At 35.0% G+C, this 11,191-nt stretch overlaps 1 protein-coding gene across 2 annotated transcripts; it reads left to right on the forward strand.

Annotated features, from left to right (window-relative positions):
- Positions 1–2,502: 2,502 nt before the first annotated feature.
- Positions 2,503–9,188, forward strand: LOC145305313 (ral GTPase-activating protein subunit alpha-1-like). Of its 2 annotated transcripts, XM_080146923.1 has the most exons (8): positions 4,640–4,721; positions 5,637–5,693; positions 6,031–6,213; positions 6,461–6,582; positions 7,030–7,290; positions 7,668–7,774; positions 8,336–8,454; positions 9,046–9,188. In XM_080146923.1, exons 3-7 carry the CDS (start codon positions 6,034–6,036, stop codon positions 8,395–8,397), a joined length of 732 nt encoding a protein of 243 aa, XP_080003049.1. In that variant the 5' UTR covers positions 4,640–4,721; positions 5,637–5,693; positions 6,031–6,033; the 3' UTR covers positions 8,398–8,454; positions 9,046–9,188. The 2 variants fall into 2 exon arrangements, with proteins under 2 accessions (XP_080003050.1, XP_080003049.1); XM_080146924.1 differs by lacking the exons at positions 6,031–6,213; positions 6,461–6,582; positions 7,030–7,290; ... (1 more) ...; positions 8,336–8,454; positions 9,046–9,188 and adding exons at positions 2,503–2,614; positions 3,251–3,358; positions 3,903–4,020 and having other exon boundaries at positions 4,635–4,721.
- Positions 9,189–11,191: the final 2,003 nt, after the last annotated feature.

Below are 11,191 nucleotides of genomic sequence, written 5' to 3' on the forward strand. Positions count from 1 at the left end.
TCTAATATTGATGTTTTAAATTTGGTGAATCTACTTAGACTTTACAAATAAGAAAACACCTACAAGCATTTAACACATATTTGAACTTATCTTAACCCAGGTTCTACGAAATACCAGAAAAAAAAATCGTTTTACCAGAAAAGTGGTAAAGCTGGTCAACCTGGTAAAATATACCAGTTTCGTGGTAAATTTTACCAGCAAAAATTTTAGCCAAAAAATTTGTCAAATTTTACCATTTTTTTTGTAAAATTTGACGAAACAAAAAAACCCGTTTTTTGTGTTTTAAATTAAAAACAGCTCTTCATAATCAGTTGTAGTACTTTAAAATAATGACTTCTATACAAGGAAGCCTAAATTTAAAATTTTTTTTTTTTTTTTAAATTTTACCACTTTTGGAAGTTTTACCAAAAATGTGGTCAATTTTACAACTCTATTTTCGGACTTAGACAAAAAATGCAATTTGGTCAATTTTTACCAAAAAGTTGGTAAAATTTGACAAGGTATTTTTTTAGGCTAAGTCCAGATTTTTGGACTCTGACAAAAAAAATGAACTTGGTAAAATTTGACCAACTTTTTGGTAAAAATTGACAAGGTAAATTTTTAGGCTAAGTCCAGATTTTTGGACTTTGACAAAAAAAAAAACTTGGTAAAATTTGACCAACTTTTTGGTAAAAATTGACAAGGTAAATTTTTAGGCTAAGTCCAGATTTTTGGACTTTAACAAAAAAAAAAACTTGGTAAAATTTGACCAACTTTTTGGTAAAAATTTTTACTTTTTATTGAATTTTTTCGCATAAAAGAAGCTAACTTTTTTTTAAAACCTTGAAAATTATTTCATCATTTCTTTTAAAACATCCTCCCGCATCGTCAAAAATATATCAAATTTAATATTTACTTATTTGAGCTAGCTTCATACGAATTAAAATTAAAAGAAAAAAAATCCAGGGTGTGTTTACGCAGATGTGCCGTGTGCATTTGAATTTATCGATTTTTCATCTTTAATATAAATATAAGCTTTCGTATATTCCCCTGAATGTTTCTAAAAGAAAGACAGAGATTTCGAATTATAGAGTAATTTCGCTACAAAACTTATATTTTTAAGTTTTGAAATTTATGGCACCTCTGTGCGCGCATGCGCACTATTGATAAGCTTATGATTATTTGAATATAGAGTGCCAAAAATAATTATTAGTTTTGATTCAATTTAATCAAATATTTTGAATCAAGAAGTAAATTACTACTCAATTTTCTCTAAATATTTAAATTTGTAGAATTTACAAGGAAGATTTTTTTTAAGCAAGATGTTTAAAAATGTGGCAAAATTGTGGAACAACAATGTTTCATGATTTCTATATTTATGTTGTCTTTGCCAACCGGAAATACCACCGAGATGGGTTTTTAAAAGATGAATGCCACATTTTTTCGGCGTTTTTTAGACATTGATTGATTGAACGTTGACGATAGAATTTCAAACAGAGTATATAACATAAAAATACTGAATTTTAAATTATTTTTTTAGCAATTTTTCTAATGTCTAACACAGCTCTAAAAAGATGCATTAATTAATATGCAGCAAAAATGGATTGAAGATAATCTTTTTTTTTCTATGAAGGCCGTACCATCAAAAGCGAAATAATTAAATAAATCATTGTATACTCTTTTAGATTTCGCGAATGTCGCGCTTGTTATTCATAGCGTAAAAAATGTCGAAAAAACGCGGCAATATCTTTTAAGAACCCGGCCGGAAATAGATTCATATATGTTCATATATGGTTAACAACTATATATATATTTAAATATTTTTTTTTAATATTGAATGCACTATATTTTTTTATATTCTATCGAATATATATTTTATATGTCATTACAAAACTATATTACATTTAATATTAACATTAAAAAAAAAACATCAATTTAAACTTTCGTAACCCTGTATTGGCTTCAGAAGTACAGAGCTCGATCTTTAAATCGTTTATAGGTGATTTAAACCGGGGCGATTCATTTGGCGCACCATCAAATTATTAATATCAATCTTTAAATCGAATTTGCATGGGCGATTTGAATCGGGCAGTGGCGCGGGCCCGGCGCGGCAATGGCACTCACCGAGTGCCATTGCCGAACCAAATCGGGGTGATTTATTTAATAAATAAATATTTTTTTTCAATTACTTTAATATTTTATTGCAAAACTATCGTGAAAACATTTTTATAGTTATTTTTAAAATAAATTATATATTAATGTTTTATATAAAATACCATACGGACACGGCATTTTATATAAAATACCTTACTGACACTGCTTAAGTAATAAAGTTGTACTGGCACGGATCGATATTTTAGTAAGTGCGCAGGCGATTTAACAACACCGCACCGAAAATCTTTTAAAAATCCATGTTTTATAGGCGCGCTGTGGCTTAACACCAACGCACCTACAGTTCACCTCTGAATCGCCCCGGTTTAAATCACCATAAAAACGATTTAAAGATCAAGCTCAGTTCTACAGAAACCACAGTACACGCTTGAGCTAGCATCACCAGCATGGCTCTGCCTAGGCTTATAATTAGAAAGGCCAGGGTATTATTAGTGGTTGAAAAGTTTGTACATTATTATTACAGGTATTGTGTCTTTAAAGGGACTGTGAACGTAAATTTTTCTCATCTTAATATCAAATCTTAACATTATCTTATTCATAATATCTCACAGATAGAGCAAAACGCGCTTTTGTTTGCTTAAAAAACGGCTTTTTCCGACGATTTTTATAAGGTACAGGGAAAGGAAGAAATTTTCTGTATTATATAAAATGTCCATTAAATTGATTTTTTGGTATTATCCTCTTAGAAATTTTTTTTTCAATATTGAAAATTTGAGTACCCCCCCCCCCCCCCCCGACAGCGAACTATGAACTCTGGCCGCAGCGCTCGGCTCCCTAGCCTGCCTAGCCGCAGCGCTCTGCCCCCTTGCCTGCCTAGCCGCAGCGCTCGGCCCACTTGCCTGCCTAGCCGCAGCGCTCGGCTCCCTAGCCTAAAACCTAACCTAACCTAAAATAGTTGTTCGTCGGTAGTCGGGGGGGGGGGGGGGGGGGGGGTACAAAATTGAAAAAAATTGAAAAAAAAATTTCTAAGAGGATAACGCCGATTTTTTCTCCCATTATAGCTAAAATTAAACTTTTTCAAATGGTACAGAAAGACATCCTGTTAATCTTATTTAAGAAATAGATATTCCTAATCTAACAATAATTTTATTTTGGTCAGGTTTATGGTAATGAATGTAAAGATGGACGGGCGAACATGGGAGCAGTTACTCTTTATCTTGCTGCAGATAACTCAACTCACCCTCACAGAAACACCACCAAGACGCAGGCATATAGATAATTATTATAGAGAAGTTACGATTTTCTTTAAGTATTTAAGAACAAATTCACTAGCATTTTGCTTGTAAAGAAGAAGTAATGAAATTAGTTTGTTTAGTCAGCACACTAAATCTAAAATAAAGAAAAATTGATATTAATGTAGTTTTGACCTAAACAAAGAGTTTCCAGTATGGCTTTGAAACCGATAAATATCCCCTGGATTAAAAATGGTTCTGGGCCATACTGAAAAATTACGTATTACAGACAATTTTCTATGAACAATAGTCTAGAAATTATATTATCAATACCAGCTTTGTTAGGCCAGTCCTTTGGCCCCTCGGGGCTAACAAAATTGCTATTGATCTGAAAATTTCTCATTTTACCAGTCGCGGAAAGCTGTCTATAATACGACGCGATAAATAAAATCAGAGACAAAAATACCATTTTTAGATAAAAAGTATACTTTATACCTACCTACACACTTAAATAAAAATAGCCTATTTATATTTAATTTGTTCTTGGATCTTTAGTTAATAGTTATCTATGCTTATCAGGGAGGACACCCTTGGAGGAAGGTTGACCCAGGCCATCTTCCAGACCCTCATTGTCACATGGATCAAGGCTAATCTCTATGTTGTTGTGTCCTGTGAACTTTGGGATCAGTTTCTAGAGGTAATGTTAGCTATACTATAATTAAGATAACCTGCAGAAATAGATATTTTATTACTTGGATGTTACACTAGATTTTTATTTTCTCTAATAAAGTAAAACTCCCAGTGGGCTAAAATGACGATAACCCTAATTCGCCCCCTTTACTCCATTCCGTCCCGTCCTACTGGATAAACAAACTGACCATTGAATGAGTTTCATGTTAGCAACCTAAATTGACTTCAATTTTTCCACTGTCATCAATATCCACGTATATTCTATATCCATTCCATAATGTTTTATTTGTTCTACAGTACAGGAATCAGATCTATTTGCCAATCGTCCTAAAGACAACCAATGGTTGATTGTACGTCAAGCTTTTAATTTTAAGAGGGATAAAATGAGGGATTTCAAAGGTTTGAGGTTGGTAATCTAATATATTTTTTTTTTAATTTTGAAGGGAAACAAATAAGGGGTTTTACGGGTTGAGTGGAGTTAACACCCTTTAAGCCCCACCCTTTAAAATCTGTATCAAGAATTAAAAATGAAGTTTGGGGACGAATTTTTGCTTCATTAATTTAGATGAATTATTTTTCCACCAACTTTTCTACCTGTCAAAATAAGTTCGTTTGTTTTAGGTTTTGAGTGGACTAACTTTATGGGAAGAATTAATCCGGGAGTGGTTTAAGACTATGATAACCCTTACCAGAGTGTTAGCTAGACAGGTATATTATTTTTTTAATGTTTTTTCCATTAAAGTTTATAAAAATAATCGATATATTATTACTGGGATGTTGTACCACATTTTCATTTACTCTGATAAGGAGATGCTCACAGCTGGCTAAAATAAAGATACCCCCCTTCTTTAAACCCAATCCTTACCCTACTACTGGTTGAACAAACTGACCAATAAACGAATTTCATGTTAGCAAGCTAAAATAACGACAATTTTTCCCCCTGTCGTAATATCCACGTATATTCTACATTCATTAGAGTAGGTGGTATTATCCTTTTAGAAATGTAGCGCTCGGCTCCCTAGCCTGCCTAGCCGCAGCGCTCGGCCCCCTTGCCTGCCTAGCCGCAGCGCTCGGCCCACTTGCCTGCCTAGCCGCAGCGCTCGGCTCCCTAGCCTAAAACCTAACCTAACCTAAAATAGTTGTTCGTCGGTAGTCGGGGGGGGGGGGGGGGGGGGGGGGGTACAAAATTGAAAAAAATTTAAAAAAAAATTATAATTATAAAGATGTAATTTTGTTAATAATCATTAATGATGTGGATCAATTTATCGGGGATTGCCTTATCCCTTTAAATCCTTGAAGTTTTACCAACAAAATTCCGTTTGTCCCACTGTCTTATTTGAGAGCTTTACTCTCATAAACGTTATCATTGTTATTTTGTGGAAGGGAATTATGTTTTTTGTAAACGCGAAGCTTTTCTATAATTAGTGTTGGATGGCCGGTCTGTATGGACGAAACTCATAGCTATTATCATTAATTCAAGCATGTAGGAATTGTCCTATCTATTTCAAACTTGTTACCTACTGATTATTTTGGTCTAGCTAAAAAGTATAAGGTTTCTACTTTTGTCGTATTTTTTTAGTTTCATACCTATAGTTTTTGATTATAACAAATTCTTTTATTTAGATTGTAAAGAAACAAGACCTCAGATCAGCATTTGAAACATAGGGGGCAGTTGAAGAAGTAAGTTACAGAAAAGTTTCGCAGCTTATATTTATCTTTGTAGATCTGTATAATAATACAAACAATATTTTGGTTTCTTTACAACAAAATGGCTGGGTGTTGCCACCCCCTTAAAAGTCAAGGCTTGCCTTCACCTTTTCATTACTTGAATTTTTTGTTTGAAACTTTCACTACTGCTTTTAGTTAGGTTTAGGGAGATCAAGAAGGGTTTAGAATATTCCACAAGGGTAGGAGGTATTTTTAAGTTATAGGGAATTGTTTTGATTTATTTTTACCTTATTGTTATTAAACAAACTTCAGGTCTTGAAGTTATTTTTACTTCACTTTATTTTTTAAGGAAATGAACGGTACATTATATGCCGGTGAACGGCTGAGAGTGGAAATATCCCGGGGACGAGGCAGGGGACGTGGAGGCGGTGATAGAGGACGCGGAGGTGATAGGGGGCGCAGTTCTTACAGAGGTAGAGGCCGGGGTGGGGGCGGGGATAGGTATGAAAGACGCAGCCCCCCACATTACTCTAGGAAAGTTTTTGTTTTAAAAAGTAAAAGTTAGAAAATCTTTAGGTAGGCTTATTTATTAAATGTAACGTTTAAAAGCAATGCATTTTTTGTAATTTCGCCATGGACTGACGTACAGTTTTGTTATAAAGTTGCTGCGCTAATAAAACAGCAGTACCTAAGATAAAAAAATTTAAAATTAATCTTCCAAAATACTTACTAAAAATCATCGAATTTTTTTTTTCAAAATGAAAACATTTAAAAATAACAGAGGTGGCTCTAGAGGAAGGGGAGGTGATAAGGGTGGCTTTAGAGGCAGAGGCCGTGGAGGGGACAGGGGTGGTTTCAGAGGACGTGGTGGCAGAGGGGGTGGTAGATCCCCTCCACCAAGGTAAAATTTTAAATTTTAAGATTAGTTTAGATATTGCTAGCGGCTGCGGCCCTAGCATTTAGGGGCTCTGTATTAAAAAGGATAGATAGGGGACAGAAATATAGTCTAAAACCATTCCGTGTCATATGAGAAGCTTTCCTACCTATAAAGGAGAACTCAATCGGTTTAGTAGTTATCGAAATCTTAAGCTAAAGACAAAGAACCTTTTTACTTTAAACAATTTAGTATATAAACAAAATATATTAGTGTAATTTCCAAATTTGCTAACTTTAAATGCCTACCATCTCTTTTATTGCTTTATTAAAGATTTTCTAAAATTACAATAACTTTCCTACCTAGATATGCTCTTTTTTATTAGTTCTTCCCTTTTCTACCAATCAAAAAATTTTAAAAACCTTTTTTTTAATGAATTTTAACTTTTTAAGTAAATTATTTTTATTTTTTCAGGTATGAGAGGAGAGATGGCTACGGACCCCCCTCACATTACTTCACAAGGGAGGCACACCCCAGGGGCGACTACTCCCCTCCACAACAACGTTACAGAGGCCCCCCACCGCCAATGAGGGATATGTCGCCACGAGGACCCCCCCGCGGACCTCCTCCCCCCCACCACAGAGAATATTCCCCGTCACCCAGGAGGGGACCTCCCGGTAGGGGCCCACCACCCAGGGATTACTCACCTGAACCAAGAGGTCGGCCACCCCCAAGGTAAAATCAAATTTATATCAGGGATGTAAAGGGATAAGTCAATGGCCGATAAACTGATGAACATCAACATCGATGATACATAAAATTAGTGGTTAAAAAACGTTTGAACACTCAACTTATTGAAACAATAAATCAAAATTTAATTAACTCCCCAAAGTAGTTACCTAAGCCAATGAATAAGAAAACGTTATAATAAAACTTTTGGGACTGATGAAATTAACAGTTCATTGTCTCCTCTCAATAATGACATAAAGTACCTAGTTTTTTTACCTAATTTGATTTTTAATAGGTATTTTTTAGAATTTTGATGATATATGTTATTTTTAATAGATAACGACATAACATTTACTTATTATAAACTAATCTGAATATTCAAGGTACATGTCACCACCCCCATCCAAAGGGCCACCAGGTGACTATTCTCCAGGACGCAGGGGACCTCCACCCTCCCCGGGTAGACGTGGACCAGGGACCAAGGCTATTCAGGAATGGGTTATTAAATGATTTAAGACGAAGTAAAATATTGTTTAAGTTTAAAAAAAGATTGTACTAAAATAATTTACGTTTCTGTAGACACAACGGGAAACATGGTTCTTATGGGATAGGACAAAAGACGAAGTATTGAAATTAAATCAAGATTTACCTAATAAAAATTAGGTACTCAAAGTTTTTGAGTTGACGAATAAGTAAACTTGTTTCTGAAACTTTGGATACCATTATGATATTTACACCATATTTTACCCTCCCTGCCTGGGGTTTAGGTCTAAATTTATCTAATATTATTACTTGTTTGGGACAGGGATCTAAAGGGACAAGACAATGGCGGATAAATTGATGTACATCAGCAATGATGATACACAAAATTACCCCTTCTGTGGAGTATAATTAGTTGTTGAAAGCTTTAGACACTTAACTTGATTAATCAACCATTCAAAATTCAATAAAAGTCCCTAGAGTTGTTAAAGCAACGAAGAAGAAAATAAAGCTTTGGGGACTAGTGTAATAAACAGTCCACTTCCTTCCTTCATTTAATCCTCCATAACTTAGGACCCCGCGTTCCACGACTCCATACGCCACGTGAAGCATATAATCAGTAATGCCGAGTAGTATGGACACAGCATGTTCTTGTTAGCCAGGGATGTTGTTACTGCTTATGTTTTCCAGGTAAGCTTTCCCTTTATTTTTTCTCGTTCTGCGTTTTCAAAGATGTTTAGTTAGATAAGTTTGCTGATTTTTTTGCCACGTGTCAAGATGCCTGTAGGAAATGAATGAGGGGGGAGAGGGGGAGTCGAACCTACACACTTTTATTTTTGCTTTCAAAAGAAAAAATTTAGGTGTGAGAGTAAGGGGGGGGGGAAGTTCTGACACATTTGCGTAAACAGCGAGTATAGGCTTTATCTTTGGGACGGACGGACGGACGGACGGACGGACGGACAGACATCGTTCTACTTTGTATTATAGATTAGATATTTAGTAGGGAGGGATGGGACATTGGGCTGTAAATTACACTAGCCCCCAAAGTTTTCAAATAACATTTTCTTATTCTTTGGCCTAACAACCTTGGGTACTTTTATTGATTTTTTATTGGTTGGTTCATTAAGTTGAGTGTCCTAACATTTCAATCACTTATTGTAATCTACAGAAGGGGTAACGATGTGTATCATCATTAGAGATGAACATCAATTTATCAGCCATTGTCTTATCCCTTTATATCCCTGTAATTATCTAATTAACTAATGAGCAATTTTATTCCAGGTTGAATATCAGTGATACGAGGTCGAATGGGGCCGGTGCCCAGCAAATCCAGGAGGTTGCGCAACAGTTTTCGCGGCCAGAGCAGTAGAATCAAGAAAATTATGTTTAAGTGTTGTTTCAATCAATAAAGATAAAAATGAAAACAATTTTTTTTTATTTTTGCGATTTATACCTACAAGCGATGTTTTTTTATAATTAAGGTCAGTCGTTTTTTACCACTTTCTCATGATTTTTACCACCCGTTTTTACCACAATTTTTGGTAAATTTTTACCATATTTACCCTATTTCTGGTAAAATTTTACCAATTTAGGGCAAAAATATTACCAGGTGTTGAACAGTTTTACCACTTTTTCGGTAAAATCTTACAGAAATTTGCGGTAAGATTTTACCAAAAAAGTGGTAAAAATTGGTCAAAATCTGGTATAAATTTGCGTCCTAAAATGGTAATATTTTACCGGAAATCTGGTAAAATTTTACCGATAATTGTGGTAAAAATCGCTGGTATAAAGCGTTAGAAAGTACCACAAAAAGTGTTTTTACCACGGTTACGGTAAAATTTTACCACCTTTTAAATCGTATAGGCTGGTAAAATTTTACCATAAAAGTGGTAAAAACTAGGTGTTTTTATGGTATTAATTAGAACCTGGGTTGTCTGTCGGTCCTAAAGTCATTTTCTTGGCTGTTATCTTAGCTAACTGCTAAAACCATTGTGGTTTTCCTTTACAGAGAAGCTTCTTGGATCAGGGAAGGTTTATAATTTAATCTCAATCCTCCCAAGAAAAATAAGCAAAGGAAGAAAATACTTTTTTTTTACTTATTTCAAAACAAAAAATATAAGTGGCTGGTTGACACTTTAAATGAAAATGCAAAAAAATGTTATTTAGTCTCTAAATCGTTGCGAAAAGTCATTGCATTAAAGTCTGCAAGAGTTAACCTAGAAATCACTAGACTTGATTTTAATATGGGCTATTAAAATAGTATTGCAGAGAAAACTGCAAATATTTAAGGACAAGGTTTAAAAAACAAAAAAAAACTTATATTTTTAAGTTTGAAAAGTTATACTATTTTTTTCTTATAGTATAATACCGAGTATAGGCAAAATTTAGGCTGTTGGATACACCCCCATGTCAAAATCAAGAAGATGGATAAAACACACTAGATATTCACTTCACTTCACCCATCTGCACCCCCCCCCCCCCATTTCAAGACTTTACACCTCCCTGATACACCCCCCTAATACAACCTGGGGGTATTAAGGTATAGAGCCACACGTTCTTTAATTGATGTTAAAAAAATTAGAGCAAAATTTTCTCAATTTAACAATTAAGAGACAGTTTTTAGGGGGTTTATCCACCCTCCTATAACTAAAAGTAATATCCTCTTGTTGTCTATAATGCACCCTCTAAAGCCCTAAAGCCCCTTATGTCAATTTTGGTCTAGAGGGGATACCCAAATTTTCTGGTGTGCTTTGCTATGTTGTGCCCCCCCCCCAACACATACTCTGAAGTCCATTTTTAATTTGAAAAATTCTAACTGACACGCCATTTAGTTTGGGTAGAGCAGACTTTTTCACCCTTCACACCCACAAAGTAAAAAAGGTAGGTAGGATTCTTCCTTCCACCATTAATCCCTCAAGTGTTCGCCACAAATAAAAATTTAAAAAATAAAATTTCAAGAAAATTAGTAAGTAGTTATAAAATCAAAATCAAGTTTTTATGAAATGTATATATAATTGTTTTTCCTCAAGGAAATAGCTATATTGTGGTAAGTTGAAGCGTTTCAGCTTACCGTTGCGAGTTTGAATCCAAACGAGCCCCTAGCCTTGAAGATTCTACCAATAAAGAACTAGCAGTAGTTACTACTACAAAGATATATTTAAAACTGAATACATTTACAATAGGGTTATTACTATATATACAAAAATAGATGATAACAATAGGTTAGGTTGAAGGGGGTGTGGGGAGACAAGGGCGGAGCCCTGCGGCGGTAGGCATTTGTGGGGTAAGCTGCAGTCAAGGGGAAGGCAACCATCTCCCGGTAGGATAGTTGCCAGGGGCGCGGGGTTGTAAAGTGGCCGCGTCCCTCCCACTATTAGACGGTCCAATCTGACTGCTGCCTGTGGGGTCTCAGCGGGCAGGGGTGAAA

This window comes from Acartia tonsa, chromosome 14, assembly GCF_053477335.1.
Source record: "Acartia tonsa isolate MP-2025a chromosome 14, ASM5347733v1, whole genome shotgun sequence".
Classification (NCBI taxonomy): domain Eukaryota; kingdom Metazoa; phylum Arthropoda; class Copepoda; order Calanoida; family Acartiidae; genus Acartia; species Acartia tonsa.

Excerpts from the sequence above, each read along its gene's own strand:
- LOC145305313 (XM_080146923.1), top strand. The coding sequence starts at position 6,034 with ATGAACGGTACATTATATGCCGGTGAACGGCTGAGAGTGGAAATATCC. Across the intron at positions 6,214-6,460 it reads GCAGCCCCCCACATTACTCT|AGAGGTGGCTCTAGAGGAAG; the intron begins AGGAAAGTTTTT and ends TTTAAAAATAAC. Across the intron at positions 7,775-8,335 it reads ACCAGGGACCAAGGCTATTC|AGGACCCCGCGTTCCACGAC; the intron begins AGGAATGGGTTA and ends CCTCCATAACTT.